The sequence below is a fragment of the Aulostomus chinensis genome, chromosome 1 (assembly GCF_037954235.1).
Source record: "Aulostomus chinensis isolate RoL2024-O1b breed Wild chromosome 1, RoL_Achi_v1.0, whole genome shotgun sequence".
In the NCBI taxonomy this organism is placed as follows: Eukaryota; Metazoa; Chordata; class Actinopteri; order Syngnathiformes; family Aulostomidae; genus Aulostomus; species Aulostomus chinensis.
In genome coordinates, this window is record NC_141320.1 from 60,756,480 (window position 1) to 60,774,377 (window position 17,898).

At 43.5% G+C, this 17,898-nt stretch overlaps 1 protein-coding gene across 6 annotated transcripts in view; it reads right to left on the reverse strand.

Annotated features, from left to right (window-relative positions):
- Positions 1 to 17,898, reverse strand: part of LOC147272614 (FERM and PDZ domain-containing protein 4-like) — a 55,853-nt gene that overhangs the window by 8,486 nt on the left and 29,469 nt on the right. For 3 of the 6 annotated variants that reach the window (XM_086198327.1, XM_086198301.1, XM_086198319.1), the window contains exons 2-10: positions 9,313 to 9,435; positions 6,234 to 6,385; positions 4,992 to 5,094; positions 4,099 to 4,144; positions 3,404 to 3,508; positions 3,082 to 3,189; positions 1,661 to 1,792; positions 899 to 1,018; positions 144 to 280 (exon numbers count right to left, since the gene is read on the reverse strand). In XM_086198327.1, coding sequence (XP_086054453.1) covers positions 144 to 280; positions 899 to 1,018; positions 1,661 to 1,792; positions 3,082 to 3,189; positions 3,404 to 3,508; positions 4,099 to 4,144; positions 4,992 to 5,094; positions 6,234 to 6,385; positions 9,313 to 9,435 — 1,026 coding nt within the window. Of the gene's footprint in view, positions 1 to 143; positions 281 to 898; positions 1,019 to 1,660; positions 1,793 to 3,081; positions 3,190 to 3,403; positions 3,509 to 4,098; positions 4,145 to 4,991; positions 5,095 to 6,233; positions 6,386 to 9,312; positions 9,436 to 10,036; positions 10,126 to 17,898 lie in introns of those variants that run through there. The other 3 variants (XM_086198275.1, XM_086198310.1, XM_086198291.1) reach the window with 3 other exon arrangements.

The window sequence follows — 17,898 nt, forward strand, 5'->3', positions numbered from 1 at the left end:
AATAACAACAACAAAAAGGGATCGTATTGGGAATTCTCAGCTCCGATGCGCCAGTCACGAGAGTGGAGTCAGTGAGTGAACGAATGCATCTCCATCTTTCAAGTCATGTTGGCGAGGTCCGAAACTCACACACCCAAACTTACTGGATGTATTTGAGTGAGACCTTCTGGCTTTGTCTGGTCGTCATGGTGAGGATGTACATCTGCAGCGCCGCCAACCGTAGCGCCGCGTCATACTTCAGCTCCGGGCCGAACCGCTCCAAGACCACATCATTGCAACTCTGCGGCAAAGCAGCGGGAGAAAGTTCAAGAAAATTCGAGACATCTTCCAGTCCTCCAAATCATTAAAATATTCACTTTGCTGTTTCGCTAAACGTGCAAAGTGCAGCGGTGGATACAACATAAAAGAAAAGAAAGATGCTACATGGATGCTAATAACCACTGGAGGGGGGAGAAACTTTGAAAATGAACGTTAAAAAAAGATTTTAAGGGCAAATATCTCTTGAGAACAGTTGGTGAATGAGGGTAATTGTTTGCAAATGAGGACCGCAGCATTTTCCTTCTGTTGTTAATCACCCCCCCACCCCCCCCCACCCCAAAAAAAGTCACATTTAAACCATCTGGCTGATCATACCTCTGAAAGTTGAGCCAGCGGGCCAGAGGGGGATTAACTTAGAGAATCAAAAATGTCTGTTGAGCCAACAACTTATCAGCAGCACTTCACCAGGCCATTGTGTCGCCAACAAATCAGACAGAACCAAAATAAAACCTGACTAGAGTGAAGAAGACGTGTGACTACGCAAATTCCAGAAAAATAAGTATTCAAAAAAGTGACTCAATTATTTGCCTCCTTCAGGATTTAATTGTATTTTCTTAAACAACCAAAATTCATTTCTCACTTGAACATAGAGGTATTCAAACGCCACGGCGTCTCTCCGAAGCAGCTCCACGGGGTCCCTGGGCACAAAGCTGATTCGAAAGAAACACTTCATCTTATCAGAGTCGGGCCTCTGAGTCACCTGGAGGGGGTCACGGATACCCAAAACATTGGGGGGGGGGGGGGGGGGGACAGAGAGAGAAGAGGGAAGGAATACAAACGAGGGAAGCATATGGAGAGATAAAGGAAGTAGCAGAGATGATAAAAGTGCTCGCAGTGGTTTGAAGCAGCAAAAATTCTAATAACGCGATTATGATTCACTCCACACACTCCGACCACTGGATTTGGCAGCTGCTTATTTGTGCATTTAATTCCATTTTTTATTCAAAGCTCAACATCATCCTTTAAATATTGATCACACTATCACTTATTTAAAGTCCAAAAAGGGCAAAGGAGGCTATTTTTTATATTAAGAAGCCCTCCAAACACCAAGATTGACACACAAAGAGCGAGTCTTCTGTGTTTGTGTGTGTGTGTGTAGGAATATTGAAATTGTCATTTTCTGTGAGCTTCATTAGAATGTAGCGGGCACCGTGTGTGATGAGTGTGTGTATGGGAGAGGAGAAGGTGTGATTTGAGCTGTCGCCGCTGCTGTGCCAGTGCTGATAAATGACACCGGGGGTTGAAATGCCGCGCGAATACTGAACAGCAGAGTGTGTGCATGTGTGAGTGTGTTTTACAGACAGAAGAAGAAGAAGAAGAAGAAGAAGAAGAGAGATGTTACCTGAGTTAGCATTTCCTGCTCGTGCAGGAGAAGCAGTTTGCTTCCACAGCCGTCGCTCCTCTGCTCCAACATGAGGGAGAAATGCTCGATGCATTTGATCGACAGCTTCTCTTGCAGGGTCAGGATCACATCCTGAAGTAAACACGACAAATAAATAAATAAATAAGTTGCTTAATGACATGTTGCAGTTGGAGTAGATGAATTTTCTAACAGCAAATGATGCGATGTGTGCGCCAACAAGACATTAAACGCAAACTGAAATGCCAATCTAAGTGCTTTTCCGAAGACATTACTTCCAGCTGTCTCATCATCATGCAAATGTGTTCTCTTTTGGCGCCCTGAACTCTTTTCTGTGTCCTTTGAGCAATGCACTGCAGGAAAATAATTCAAAATTTTGCAGCTTAAGGATGGAAATTACAGTGAAATAAACGCTACTCCGAAGAACATGCCGACTTTTTGGAGAAATATCATTTTTGCCCAGAGCAAGAGAAGATTATGAAGCTGACACAAACAGAAACTGGTTGACCGCGAGTTAGCTTAGCACAATGAGTGGAAGTGGATGGTATGTGTTAGCACAGCCTGCTCAACTTCCTCCTTTGTGTGTCCTGGTTCTAATTCGCAAATTCCATGCTCTCTTATGAAGTTGAAATAGTGGTAAACTTTTTTTTTGTTTTGTTTTTTTTGGGCCTAATTTAGAGTAGAACTTTTGAGGTCCTGTGTCAAATAACCGTGCCCGGTCGGGAAAGCAGTTCCGGCTATGTAGCTGATTTATGTCAAACAGTTACATTTTTGCAAATGTTTCCCATAACCTTTGTTATATTCATGCAGGCAAAGATTTTTTTGGAAAAATGTTAACATAATGACTTCCAACAGAGGTATGCTAACACTTACCATCCACTGCCATTCATTGTGCTAAGCTAACTAGCAGTCATCTGGTTTCTGTGGGTCCCTAATCTACACACAGGGAAGAGAGGGATATCCATTGCTTGTCTGGCTCCAGGGAGGACAGCTAACTTGCCAAAAAAGTTGTCCCTTTGATAGCTTGGACAGTATTTCTATCAAAAACAATCAAGTTGATAGAGTTGCTTTCAATAATTTACCCACCTAAATAATATTTCAGGATATTGAAATGATGGCCTTGTTAAAATGTTACACCGAAGAAAAAGAAGAAAATAAGCCTCTTAAACTGTCGGGAGCTAAAGTGGATTGCAGGCGAATAAGAATCAACAAGTGAAAAATGAGAATTTGCTACCTTGCCTGAATAAATGAGCCGCTCAAGCAAATGGAACTCCCCCCCCCCCCCCAAAAAAAAAAAAAAAAGAGTTTGTTTTAATGTGTGACACTCTAATTTTCTCCCTTTGCAAATCCAGATGCTACAGAGAGCAGCTAATTTCCTTTTGCCTTCACAGAAGGTTGCGCACCTTGATGGAGGTACTGCTGTCGAAGCGGAAAGACTTAGTCTGCCCGTTCTCCAGGTAGACCTTCAGGACATTTGGCATGAACAGAAGAGAGTTGTCCTTCACCGGGTTCTGCAGAAAAAGAAGGAATATACGCTCACTCTTTTTATTCTGCTGTACTTTCACGCAAACGTTGTTTAAATGATGCCTAAAATTAAAATGACAGCAAACGCATGATTGTCTTTGCCATCTACTGCTGTAAGTGGCAACCATCTGGCACCGTTTATATAGGTCATATATGTGTGTGTGTGTGTCTGAGTGCGAGTGTGAGTGTGGTGGAACTGACTGGAACCTGGCCGTTTATAATGACCTCCTCTGCAAAGCGCACTTTGACCGGATTGGACTTGAGCATGGCTTTTTTGGCTGCACTGATGAACGCTGATTTAGGGGACTAAAGAGGCAGCGGTCCAACGAGAGAGAGGGAGAGAGAGAGAGAGAGAGAGGGAGAGAGACAGATGGAGGGAAAAGCACAGACATGCACAAATGAAGACAGGTTTACAGCCTTAAAGAACTTCTTTTTTTTTTTTTGGCGAAAAGTTCAGCAGAACATAAAAACGTCAAGAAATTGGAAAGGAGATTGATTTTCATCGACACACTTGCGGCTAATTTTGGCTAATATTTCTTGAGATAAGACTGTCGAAAAAGAATTCCCAGTATCTCAATGAAGTCATTTGATTGGATCGAGGTACAGAGACACAGTTTTGCAACGTAATTTTGACAGTAACTTAGTACTTCTCTTATTTCCAGTCAAAAAGTATCTAACACACTGGTGATGAAAATATAAAGATTTAATAAACTTTCAAAAAGAGTGCAATTTTTTTGAGGGCGGGGGGTGGGGGGGAGTATCAGCAGTCTCAAACTTTCTACAAGCACAAAGAACTTAAAAAAAACAAAACAAAAAAAACAACACAATTATCTGATGCATGCGATCCCAGTGGTACGCTACAAGATTTCGCCATTTGCAAGCGCTGATCTACTTACAGGATATGGTTGGACAACAGTCAACATGATGGATTCTTTGCAGCTCCTGAAGCGAGAAAAACCCAAAGTCGCATAATTAGCATACTCATCAAAAACAGAGGAAAACAATAGCAGATAAACGAAGGAACTAGATTAGCTTGGGTGAAATGGACTGAGATGCTGATGATCAGAGCGGAGGAATACACGCACCCTCATTAGTTTCTCATTTGCAAAAACACGGGGCAGCAGAGAGTAATCTGTGTGTGTCCAAACACTTTCATTTTTTTTCCTCTTTTGATGAATTGTGAGTAATTGTTTTTACTGGATATCACAATGTGTGTGACGAGCAGGAGTGTATCAACTCTTCATTGAGCTGGTGACAGGTGGGGAGCAGGGAGTTTGGTGACACAAATGATGATTTCAAATTCAAATTTAGGGTTATTTTTTTACTGTTGTTGTTAATTGGCATTTTATTATGACGGCTGTTGAAGTGTTAGTGGTTATTTTTTACATATATATATATATATATATATATATATATATATATATACACTGTATATATATATATACTGTACATATATGTATGTTTATATGAAATAGCACAATTCGAATATAAGTTATTTTATCTTTGTTTATTAATCCTTTTTCATATATGAAGTGCTGAAGGACAGCTTGTACGTAGATAACTAAAGAAGAAAACAGTTTTCTGTGAAACAAAGAAAAAGGCAGATCTAGATTTATATTTATGGTTTTAAAAATACCTACGAAATCAGACCCCCCCCCCCCCCCACAGCCTACATGTCGGAGCGACCTCCGTCTTTTGGAGGTAAAATGGAGTTGCTAACGGGTTTTTGGGGTTTTCGGTTCACCTGAAGTGAACGAGTGCAGCTGGGAGAGATCGCGGCGTCTCTCACCTGACCAGGTCGATGACTCGTTCCCTTGGAGCCGAACTGACGGGCTCGTCGTTGATCATGATGATCTCATCGCCTGGCAACAGCTTCCCCTCAGATGGACCACCTAAACACACACACACACGCACACACACACATAACAGCAGGGTTAAGAGTTGTTTATTTTTTTGCGGCGGCGTCGTGCGCATGTTTACTCGGCTGACAGCGCTGAATATTCATGACTTCAATTGTCTGATTAGGATTCAGCACTGATTGATTATTGAGATGCTTAATCACTGAGTGTGTCTGTGCAGCTCCTGGAGCAGACGGTGGAGTCTGTAAGCAGTGGTTTGGCAGTAATTTGGCAATCAGGCAATCAAAAATAAACAACACTTGCAGGAAATCAAAGCAGCAACAATGTTCATTTGTGCTCCTTTGTCCCATGTGGTCAGGGCAGCACTCCTGTTCAATTACAGACTGAGGAGGCCAGTAGATGATTTGATACACACTTCCTTATTAGCACAGTTATATATCTCGCAATGCTAGTGCAGCTGGCTGAACGGATGGCAAGTTTCAATTTATTTTCCAGGGAGAGCATGTGGCACGTGATGGATACGGCACGTCTAGCTGTTGTCGGAACAATTTGAATTTGAATAAACTGTGATCCTCTTCTTTGTGTCGCAGTGAGCACATCAGCTTTGCCCTTTGATCACAATAGCGAGAGCTCACAGAGGGCAAAGCCTGGACAAAATAGAACATTAGTTACATATTGTAACTCCAGGTTCTAGAAATGTAGGAAAGGCCCTGTGAGTGCTGGTTTAGGTCAAAATCATCACACGCTGGGACATCATAATGATGTACTTCAGTTTACAGGGACCAACAGTTTAATGAGGTGATCCCTCCATGTGGCCCAGGACACATTTGACTTCACACTGCTAAAAGAATGTGGTTATATTTGGCCCCGACCTCCCAAAACCTCAGCGTGTTCACACCTCTGCTTCGAGCTCTCCGCTTGTGATCACACGGCTCACAATGTGATGAAAGGGGGGCATGAAGGGGGGCCTGAGACTGACATAAGATACTCAGGTGAGTAGCTTCAGCTGCTCTGGGAGTGATTATATACTGTGGGTGTCACGAGTGAGTATACTAAGAGAGTATACTCACTCACCCACTCTCAGGAGCAGAGGAAAGGCAAAGAGAAGAATGAATGCTGCCAGCATTTTCTGCCTAACGTGCTGAACACGGTGACTTTTTGCTTCTGCCTACCTGGCGTGACAGAGCGGACCACCACCGGTTTTTCACTGCCAGCCACAAAACCAAAACCCAAGACAGGGTCTCGCCTCATCTCCACCAGGCGAGGGGCAGGGGGGATGCCATCCTGGTGGACCTCCTCCAGGGAGCTGTTCTGGGACACTTGACTGGAAAAGAGGAACACGAGATCCATCAAAATCCCACGCTGAAATATTTATGCAGGATGACGTCAAATGAATCAGCAAATAGTTTTTGGAAGACTTGTAGCCGGTCTGAAAAAACACACCCCGCACGATAAAGAAGTCTGGCATTAAAATTCAATCGATGCCTTTGTTCCTACAGTGCAAATTAATTTGAGCTGGGACAGATAACATTAAAGCAGGAATGAATTATTTGAGCTATTGGATTTGCTGCTCATAAATCAGAACTTGGCTCAGGTTTGGTCCTTAGCACAACATTTTATGCTTAAGAGCCACTTATAAAAGAGAGCGCGGGTCCCGCATTACAAAGAATTTGACTCTGCATATGATTAGAGCTTAAGTGTGGTGGTAATGGGAACCTGTGCGAGGATGTTTGAGCTTGGAAACATCCCTCATTCCTTAGCGGGATGTGACATAGATTTGCGTGACCTGACTTTACCCCGGGATATGTATAAGCATATTCCAACCATCCAGGATGTGACTTCATCTCCAACCAATCCACACGCGCTTCACCTCCTTCCTCATCCCTCGCTTTCATTATCACGTTTCTTTCTATTGTACATACGGCGGCGGCGGCGAAATCTCAAACTAAATCTGCCTGTAATGAAGCATGTTCCAATCTGTGATGGCAGCTCATCTTCCCATTCTCATCAGGGTTGGAGGGGTTTAATCCCGCAGGAGGGCAGGGCAAGTTATAGGGGGGGGGGGGGGGGGGGTCAAGGGAAAGCTGAATTCCTAGGGTCAAATCCTAGTTAAGTGCATTTATTTACATGCTGCAGGAATTCATTGCAAGGACGCTTTAAAGATTGTGTTGATGGAGTTGCATAACAAGCTTAAGAAATCAGGCTAACTGCGAACTTCAACCGTTTATAAAGGGATATTTTACCGTCCTTGCAAAGCAATCTTGCAAATTACTGCGCCGCTCTGATTTATCCTTTTGTTTTGGCGTCCCTTTTGACCTTCATCTTTCCAGATCTTAACAGGTATATTTAACCTCCCGTTCCCCTCCGACCGTGTTTGAGGCGATGCTAGGGCATCAACGATCACACCGAGATCATACACAAGAGGATTCGCCTCTTTTATACGGCGCTTTTTCCAAGCGACCGTCCTCTCAGATCACCCATTTACAAGCACGCTCTTTTGGCGGAGGCTGCAATGCGAGGTGCCAACTTGCTAACGCGTTCTGAGTGTGTGTTGGGGTTCTCAAGGACACCTGGACGTGACCTCTGGTGGAGCTTCCCATTACCAGCTCGTAGCTGCAGATCATGACAAGATAACCTGACACATTTTCCAGAATAACACGTTCATAAATAACTTAATTGCAAATGATTATTCCTCATAATAGGTCTTTGGAATGAAGACAAAGGAAGAGAGGACAGAAGGGAAGGTCAAAAGGAGAACGTAGGAGAAAAGAGGAGGGTGAGAAGAAAGAAATGGCGTCTCATGTTGCTCCATAAACTCATTTTTGCTGTTTTCTTCTTCCAAAGTGTCCACATAGCTTCTAGAGAATTGTGCATTCTCTGCGCCGTGCTGTCGACACCAGTTCCACCTGATGATTTCCATATTTACTGGGCAGGAGGTTTCTTTTTGAATGACAAATCTACACAGACACCCGCCACCGCACACAAAGGCAGAATACAAAATCACCTGTTCAAATGGCTACTTTTTGTAAGTGGGAAGAAAATAGAAGTCGCCCTCGAGACTTCACGTGGAACCCAACTGATGGGCTGCAGCATTTCCGCGGTAATTTTCAACAAGTAGTTCCCATTGAGCAACCTGATTGGTCAACAAGAGCTTTAGGGCATGCCGCACACTTGACTCATCTCCAGATTTCCTGTACGTTGTGGCGTAACTGCCAGAGCAGGAGCAGGAAACGGCTGAACAGAGAACGGAGCCGTTTGTTGCTAATTTGGATTAAATCGGTCGTCTCCGTTTTGACGAACGGTTGGAAGAGGATGAGAAGAAGCGAAAGGTGCTATTAAGCTGCCTCGTTTCCCTCCTGTGTCTGAACAAAGTCAGACAGGAAGTACTTGCATTGAAAATGGCGTAGAAGGTTAAACACTAACAATTATGGACCACAGCTGAGTATTTTATTGGATTAAATCCAATTGTTAGTGATTACATCTATCTTTATTCAATTAATGGGACTTTTGGGTGACCAGACCAAAAATCCTCTGTTCCTGGGTTGGACTAATTGCTGTCAAGACAAAGCAGTTGCAAAAAAAAATGTTTTAATTCTGAGAGCTAAGTGCCTCAAACATGACAACGTTTTAGTAATGCGTTTTTATTTTGTCGGTAATTGTTGTTTAATTGCAATATTACACTTGAGGGTTGGCTTTCACGTCACTTGAGTACTTCAGTGACGCTTACTAAACTCTCCGTCCTCATCTCTACAAACAGATTCCGCATATAAATACGGAATCCGTGGTCAAGGGAGGAATGTCAGGACAGGGAAGCTTCTGGTTTCCGTTTGAGTAGCTTTCACATTTGAGCGGACCTCAGTTGCGTCAACAGTCTGTGTGGAACGCAAAAGAGACGCAATTGCAGCGGCCGAATTGCAAGGCCATGAAAATGTCTGTAACATGACGATCTAACAAGCTGTTGGAGTGGTTTCAAACTGTCAACTGAGTTCTGCTTTTGAAAAAAAATCCACTGTCTTCTTCGTCTTTCAACTGCAAACGTCTCAAGTTGCTAAACGGACTGTAAACAATGAGCAAGGAAGTCCTGGAGCAGATATCCGCTGGCTACACCCGACCCCTGAAATACTGGCCCTTGTTCCCAGAGGCTGAGTTGTCAGATGCAGACGATGTGTTCAGAGATCGCCTTGGTCCTGACAGCATCACTCAAATAACTGTAAAGCAAACCTTCTCATGTAATATTGGTTAAGTACATACTTGGTGAGGCAGTCCCGGCCCTCCCTGGTATTGTTCATGTGGTCCCAGCTGTATGGAGGCCCCTGCAGGCCACCCCAGGAGCCTGGACCAGGGGGCGGCCAGCCAGACGTTTTATTCTTATGGCTGCAACATAAAAAAAGTAATCTTTGTGATTCATGCTTTAAAAACATTCAAACGCAAAGCCACTTTTGTCAGTTTCCCCCAAGAACCAAAGGTGAATTTATACATCTTTACATCTGCTCTGTTTAGACTCCTCTCAGTCCAATTAGTGACTTCTTGTCTCTCAAGGGGAAGCTTAGTGCAATCGACCGCAGTCAAATCACGGCTCACAGGCTCTTTTGAGAGGCAATCAATGACTGCATGCGCAGGCATTGCTGCCGCGGCTGCTTTGCAGAACACGCGGCGAGCAAAGACACTGATGTGTCAGATAAATGGGTTATTGCAGCTTAGGCTAACAATGTCATTGAGGATTTCAAGAGAGCGACGATAGAGTTAGAACAGACGGAGTGGCTCCTCAGCGTGAATTGTGGCGGGAAAAGTGAATCCAATCACGAGAGTTGGGCCTTGCTCACAAGCTTCTAATCCAGTTTACTGCATCTCCTCAGAAATGACCCCCGAAGGAAGACAACTTTTACACCTGCTCCCACGACCGTGAAGCCGTTGTGCTGACCTCAAATCAGCCATAGCAGGCAGCAGCAACACAATTTCATAAAAGAGCGCGTACTAGATAAGGACGTCATCACTGTACAAATCCAGACGATCGATTCCCATATTGTGTCGTCCACGTGTGGAATGCATCAGTTAGTCATGCCGTAAGACAATGAGGCTGCGCAGCGTTTGCGTCGGTCATACTGCAGACCAGCTGTCGTGTAGAATAAGGAAGAAGAAGAAGAAGAAGAAGAAAAAAAAGCTTATTAAGAAACAAAAACACAGTCTGCAGGTCTTCAACAGATGAGAACAGAGCCACTTCAGATCCAGACGCTCTAAAAATATGAATACAGCAACGGTGCGAGGATCTCGGCGCAGAGACACATTCATCTGTTTGTCATTGTGCTGCTGCTGAGAGCAGCTTTGGTCCGAACTGAACTAAACTGCCGTGGCCTCGCCTCCTTTATCCTATAATCCCTCTCATCAAAGAGAAAACAAATCCACGCTTGTGTGTATTTGTGTGTGAGTATGGGGGGGGGGGAGAGAGAGAGAGAGAGAGAGAGAGAGAGAATGGGAGGGAAATACATACAAGTGTGTATGTGGAGTAAGAGGATTTTCAGAGAGCAGCATGGGAACGCAGCTCTGTGTCAGTGTTGGACTCTCACGGCGAGAGGAAACTGCTTCTTAAAGTTCACGCCGACGGTTTCCCTCTTCACATGAGGTCTTTCTTGATCACAAGTGTTACCCCTCCCTCGCTCCGGGACTCAGAAATGGATTGATTATATGATGCTCAAGTCTCTTAATTGGGTCTTGGTGCCAGGACCCCCCAGACAGCAACACCCCGTCAATCAAAATCAGGCTATTGATTGGTCAGCTGATCTGGCAGGACAGTAAAGGGAGCGTATAGGGAAAGCTGTTACTGTGAGTTTGCACCATTGTCACTTCAGCTAGACTTACTTGCACAGAAAAACGTATCAAGGAGAATACAAATTCAATTTGTTCGTTTAAATAAGACACCAATTAAATACCAATTTTCTTCAAGATTGCATGAACATCAGAGTTTCAAGTTGAAGCAGTTGCACAGAAGTGATACAGGGAAATGTATAATTCACCCAGATGTTCGTCAACAAGACGCAAAACTTTGCAATATCTTTTTAATGAATGACAATGGCGAATAATTCCAATCGCACATGCAAGAGGCAGGAAAAAGCCAGAGCACAACAACAAAAACCCAGACAGACATTTAATTCAAAGACCGAGGTTCAGCTGTTCTGATATCAGACTGTCTGCATTTGGCCACCATGGAGACAAAAGACAGTGTCAACAAATACGCTCCTAAAAGAAGCCAGGAGTGCCCACAGTCCAACGTGAGAGGATCTGCAGGGTTTTTCCTGGGTATGCAGATGCTACAGGTTGAAGCTAACGTGCTCACACCCTCGTCAGCAGCATTCTGCATCAGCTGAGGTGGTTTGATTGTGGCCTTGGATGAACACATACGCGTGGATCTGAGTGAATTTGGAGATACGTTTGACGCAGTTTGCTTATTAAAAGTGACCTGTTGGGCGTCTCACCGCGGTCAACTTTAGCTATGCACAAGTAAAATTGCAATGATGTGATAAGGGAGCGATAAGAACGATAACAAAACCCTGAATGGGACTTTGCTCTGAATACCTCAAGCGTTAAAGGACATTCATGCGAATAAATAACTGTTTAGAGTCCATGTTTGTGCGCATTTACGCCAGAAAGGCTTCAAGAAAAGGGAGAAGCCACTCTTATCAATCCCTGCGCTGTGGACAAACCTAGTTATCAGGGCGCCGGTGTGGGTTAACGCACAAGAAAAATGTCAGAGAAGAAAACAAATGTGAATGTGAAATGAGGACGAGATGCTCTCAAATCAGCAGCTTTTGCAGAAGGAAGAAGAACCCTCCAAATGAAGTGACAAAATCTTCTGGTTTCATCACCGAAAGTGTGACAATCAGAGACAATCAGCATTACTGCTCTTCATTCTTCACTCTGAGTCAGTAGCTGTGACCTCAGACCTCTAAACGTTTCTCCAAGAATCCAAATGAATGCATTCAAAAGCGGCCGCGCAGAGTTTTGCTCTTGGGTTCATCTTTGCTGAAAACGCCAGTGTATTGACTTCGAAAAAGTAATTTTTTGGGGGCGGGGGGGGGGGGGGTCAACCTTCTTCGTCTTCTTTCAAGTGGATCAATTCATGTTACAGTCAAAACCTGGGAATCAATTACTCCCAGTCATTCACACGGCTGAATAAAACCCAAACTAATGTCTTAACAGCAGCCGGATCAATTCCTGTCTTGACAAAAGTGCAGTGAGAAGAACGATTGTCAAGTTGGAGGATCATTAAATCATTTCTGTTTTCTATTCTTCATACATTTTCAGCGCATTATCATGACACCTGAAAGTAAAGGCAAAAGAAATTCAACTGATATATTGTAGATTGTCAGAATCAATGCATTTTTTTGGTTTTTTTTGCAGGTTAATTGAAGACCAGTCGCCGTGCTAGCATTCAACGTGCCTTTTCTTCTCTCTGTATGTGAGAAGAAACATTTGTCATGTTTTCACAATTACGGATCCGACCTTGGTCATATGAGTGTTTTTAGTTACATTTATTCTGTTGTTCTCGTTGTTCTGAGCTCCTGTTTTTATTTGTTCACTGTGCTCACTTCTTTTGGCATTCGTCTCACGTTAGCGCCTCACTTTATTGCCTTTAATGTCGACGTTCGGGACGGAACAATTCAAAAGAAACAAAACAAACCAAGGACAATGAATCAAGGAAAATTCATACCCAAATGCTAGCTTTAGCAGAGCAGCATGCTAACATGCTAGCTGAGGCTATAACGTTATGGATTTAGTCTTAAATGTTCCAAGAATTTTTTACACAAACACTTCCAGTCAAATTTTTTAGCCTAGGCTGATGTGAAGGAATGATGTTCATCAAAGTATAGTTTTAATGTGATTTGAGTGAGTAACGCCTACTTTAGCAAGGAGTATTTCTGAGTCGTTAGCTCTCTACATGGCTGTTCATTGTGCTCTCACTTATTTTCAATTAATGAGAACCCTGCTGCTTGTTTCCAATGCTAAAGTTCCCCTGGTGAGATTGATTTGTCATGTCTAGTCCTTCATGGACTTCCATTAATGATATCGATCCTCTGTCTTTTCTTTTTTTGTTGTTCAAAGATTGGATCACGGTGATTTATTACATCTGGAGAAAGCTAGTAAATTATCCAAGGGAGGTAACTATTGTAGAGGGAAGCGAGGGACAACAGGGTTGCTCCCATCAAAATAAAGGAATTAATTTCAAATAATATATGAATAGCAATTTCAACCATTTATGCTAATAATCGATGCTCCAAAAAAAAAAAAAAAAGACTTATAAAGTTTCAAAAACTCAATTGTGCCAACCCCCACTTGCCACGCCGTGGTTTAGCCCATCCTGACCTTGATTGAACTTCTGATATTACCTTAAAAATATATATTTTGTGTTTCATTGCATGGCCACCATGATTTATTCATTTTGGACAGAAATGAGGATTTTAAATAATACAAATGGACATAATTACAACAATCACTATGTTAAATTACTGTTTCTCTAGCCGGTTTGTATATTGAATATCTGTTTCTGTATATATTTATATGATAAATAACTAAGTGCTCAAGATGGAGCTTGCTGAAACCAGTTGGTGTCTTTTAAAAAAAAAAAAAAAATTATTGCTGCATCATACGTCAAGTGTGGCGATCACAGCAGAGCCTCTGAGCCAGCTGGCACCAACCTGGCTGCTCAGCAAATGTTTCCCTTCCCATAGAGTCTAACTGTGCAGTACGGTAATCCATGACAGGGTTCCCTCAAGGTAATATCAATGGAGAGGAGATTATAATCCAGCTCTTTTTTTCCCCTGCGATTGTTGCTACTAACAAATAGTGATTTCATTCCTAGAGCCGGCTTCAGCAGCCCAGGATCGGATCGCCAAGGTCTCCTCTCTCGGCTGCCACCCATCCCACATAGCACCCAACTCTTTTGGCCCCTCCCATCCACGGTGAGCCCACTGGAGGGGGGACCCAAGCTTTCTCTTTTTTAGGCTGTGCCTGGCCGGGACTGCCCCCAGGCCTGGCTCCAGAGGGGGAGCCCAGGGACCTGTGCCCAGGCGTGGGAAAACTTGGACTCAAGTTGTATTTCTTCATTGGGGTCTTTTGAGCTACTCTTTGTCTGGTCTATTCCCTTCGACCTGCTTGTCTCGGGTGACCCCACCAGGAGCATAAAAACCCCTGACAACATAGCTCCAAGGGTCATTGGGACAAGCAAACTCCTCCACCGCGATAAGGTGGCAGCTCAAGGAGGAGAGGAGCCCAGAGGAGAGCCGCTGCTCCTCCCCAGGAGAGGAGTCAGACGAGGCGGCATCTGGTCAGGATGCCTCCCAGATGCCGCCCTGGGGAGGTGTTCAGGGCACGTCCAAAAAGTAGGAGGCCTCAGAGAAGACCCGGGACACGCTGGAGAGACCATGTCTCACGGCCGGCCTGGGAATGCTTTGGGCTCCCCTGTGAAGAGCTGGGCGGAGTGGCTGGGGAGAGGGAAGTCTGGGTCTCTCTGCTTAGGGTGCTGCCCCCGGGGGAGACTCACCGGGGCGTTTCCGTTTTGACCTTTACTGACACTCCATTTTTGAATCGACTGAATTGCACTTTGAACAAGACGCTGAAGCATTTTCAAAGCCTCAGGATTGAAGCCATTTAAAGGGCTGCCTTGACCAACGGCGTGGCTATTTATAACTGCTTACTTTGAATAGAACACACTCACACACACACACACACGCACACACAACAAGACATTAGATCTGTAACCCCCCCCCCCCCCCCCGAAGATCTATAACTAGACTGACCGTATTTTACACAAAAGGACAAAGAGCTCTCCCGACGCTTTAGCCTACATGGCAACAATGCTGACTGCAGCCAGTAGCGTAAACCCTCCTTTACACTCTACAGGACAACTAGGCTAATTTAGGCACAACACACTTATTCTCTTCTGAAAAGCTCAGCTGCTGAGTATTGAATGGGGGCGCATTTCTGCCAGCCAAGAGGACAAAAAACAACAACAACAAAAAACAGTACAAATAAAACTTAATGATGAAAATATTAAACGGTGAGTCAAAATTTACCAAACATAAATTCGGATCTTTTTTTTTCTATGTATAAAATGAAATTAAAAGATGGACAAAAGTTGTAATTGTGAGATCGAAAAAGGATTTTACGCTTAAAAAGTCCCAATTATGATTGAGGTAAAAAGTCATTATCTCATGATTAAAAAAAAAAAAAAAAGTCATAATTATGAGGTCAAAATGTGAAATTAGGAGGTTAAAAAAAAAAAACCCTGAAAATTAAAAGCAATCAACATTTTATTTGATCTCACAATGATGACTTCAGATCTCAAAATGATTACTCCTTTATCTCATGATGAGCAAAACGATGACTTTTTCATGTCAAATCAACGACTTTCTTCTAATAATTCTGACTTTTTCATCTTTTTTTTTTTTTTAAACAAATTGACTTCCAGAGTAGCCGGAGTGCAGCAGGGAGGTGGGACCCTTGCAACAAACACGTCCTTACGAACATCTAGAATCCGAATCAGGTCGTGGGTCGCCTCCCTCCTGGGTTTTGTCTTCCTTCGCTGTCACGGTGACTCCGGTTATCACAGTCATATAATCAAATTTAAGCTGCTGGGATTCGGGATGCAATGAGAAGGCAGATTTTTACTTAATTCAGTTTTACCTTCTTGAACGTGCAGAACTAAAAAAATAAAAAAATCAAACACTTGCTCCAGTTGTCCTCTGACCTCCTCGCATCCTTTCCATTTGTTGGCCTCCCACTCTCTCTCTCTCTCTCTCTCTCTCTCTCGTCGGTCATAAATGAATCATTCGTGTACGTTGTTCAAAGTTGCCCTGGAAGTGCTCTTACTTTATAGAGCTTTACTATGTTCAGACAACATGCTTTGGCTCTCAGAGTATACACACACACACACATTCACCCGACACACACAAGTTTCTTCTTATGTAACCCGTCTTGAACATGAAGCTCCACTCTGCATGCTCTGGAACGTCCTGCACAACCAACATGTTTGCCAGAGCTTCACAAAGTTATCAATTTACAGAAGAAACTACACTTTTGAGACTTTTGCTGCCATTTGTTTTTTTTAAGCTTTTTCTTCCACAAATCCATCGAGTCCTTGAGTTCACAAAGGTTGGCTAACATTATTCACTCTGACAATGTTGGATGATTTTTCATTTTCAAGGGCTGTCCTGTCCCCCCCCCCCCCCCCCTTGTAATGGCTCCATCACTCAAGTATCTAAAATACCATCTTTTTTTTTTTAATTCATAATTTACTAGCAGAGGTGAAGCTTTCATGTCGAGGTCAGGTTTAACAAACTCTGGCGTGGAAACGGAAAACTTGAGCATCCGAAATGGGAGACAGTTCTGTGCCGGCGTCCATTTTTGAACTGCCATGGTAGAGGAGCAGTGTCTACAGAGGGGGAGTCTATGGTAACGATGATGTCAGAGCCGGCGTTTTGAAATGTGGCGCCAACTTACGACACTGCCTCGTACGCGCACTCGTGTGAAAACAATGAAGAAAGCAAACTTGTCCAATTTGTCAAAAGCATTGCGGCAAAAGATGATGTAAACCAGATTCCTGATGTTTCACATCAAAGTGGCAGCAAACTAATTTGCTCTCCGGGTTCGTGTGCTGGAACACACACGTCCTAGGGTTAGAAACGATTCTTTACTTGGACTTGGGATGGGGGGCATTTAAAAAAAAGAAAGAAGAAGAAGTAAGAACAATGGCAAATTTTTACATTAATTAGCAAATTTAGCCAGTTCCCGGAATTCACGTGTAATGAACACGTAATTAACGTATAACTGACACGTAATTAATACGCAATTACCACACAAAAAAAAGGGTTGGTTGCAATTTGTAAGAAAATCTCCCACAACATCAAGCATCTTTGACAGCAGCCATAAAAAAAAAAAACCAAACAAAACAAATAAAAAAAAATTAGCATGTAGCATGACTGTTGGAATTTAGTTCTTTTAATCAACAAAACAGCTGTGCTAGCATGCTACCGGCTTAGCCTGATCGAGGGAAAGCCACTACTTTGCACAGGAATACTGATTTCTGCCTTTGTAACAGGAAGGGAGGACGTCCCCTTTCCTAATCAAGACCACGTAGGCCCATTTCTATGAACTCAAAGGTGCTGTGCCAGGTGATCTGAAAGCACACCAAAAAAAAAAAAAGAAAGCGAAAAAATTTACTTTTATAATCAATGACATCCTAAATTGCTACTTCTTCCTGCTGCTAGCTCATTTCGCCACAGTCAACAAAGCTGCTGAATCCATAATCGATCAGCGCCAACTGCAGAGGAAGTGTTGCGGCTCGGCACACCTGCTGTCCTCTGAGATCCTCATCAAGACTCAACAGTGCTGGAGCTGATTTGTGGATCTTTATATCTTCTGGGGAAGCAACGGCAGCTTCCTCTGAAACACTATTTTACTGATGTGGAAAGACGCCAGCAGCGCGCGATGATGGAATCAATTAAAAGCATAAAAAGCTGACGTCACACACATGGTGGGGGGTGGGGGGTGGGGGGCATGCATGACTGAGGCAGCTGGTTTCAGGACCACGGACAGCTCCCTTCCCTTCCCTGCTGCTCGGTCTGGATGTGAATACAGATTTAGCCATCAGTGCAGTGAAGGAAATAATATATGACCCCGCCTCTCCACTGATACACACACACGCACACACGCACACACACACAAACACACACAATTAGACATGTCAGGGTCATGTCAATAAGTCCGGAGTCAGCTCCATCAATCATGGCCGTCCGGCCCTACCAAACCTCAGGTCACTTTGTTCTTATTACACAATGAAACACC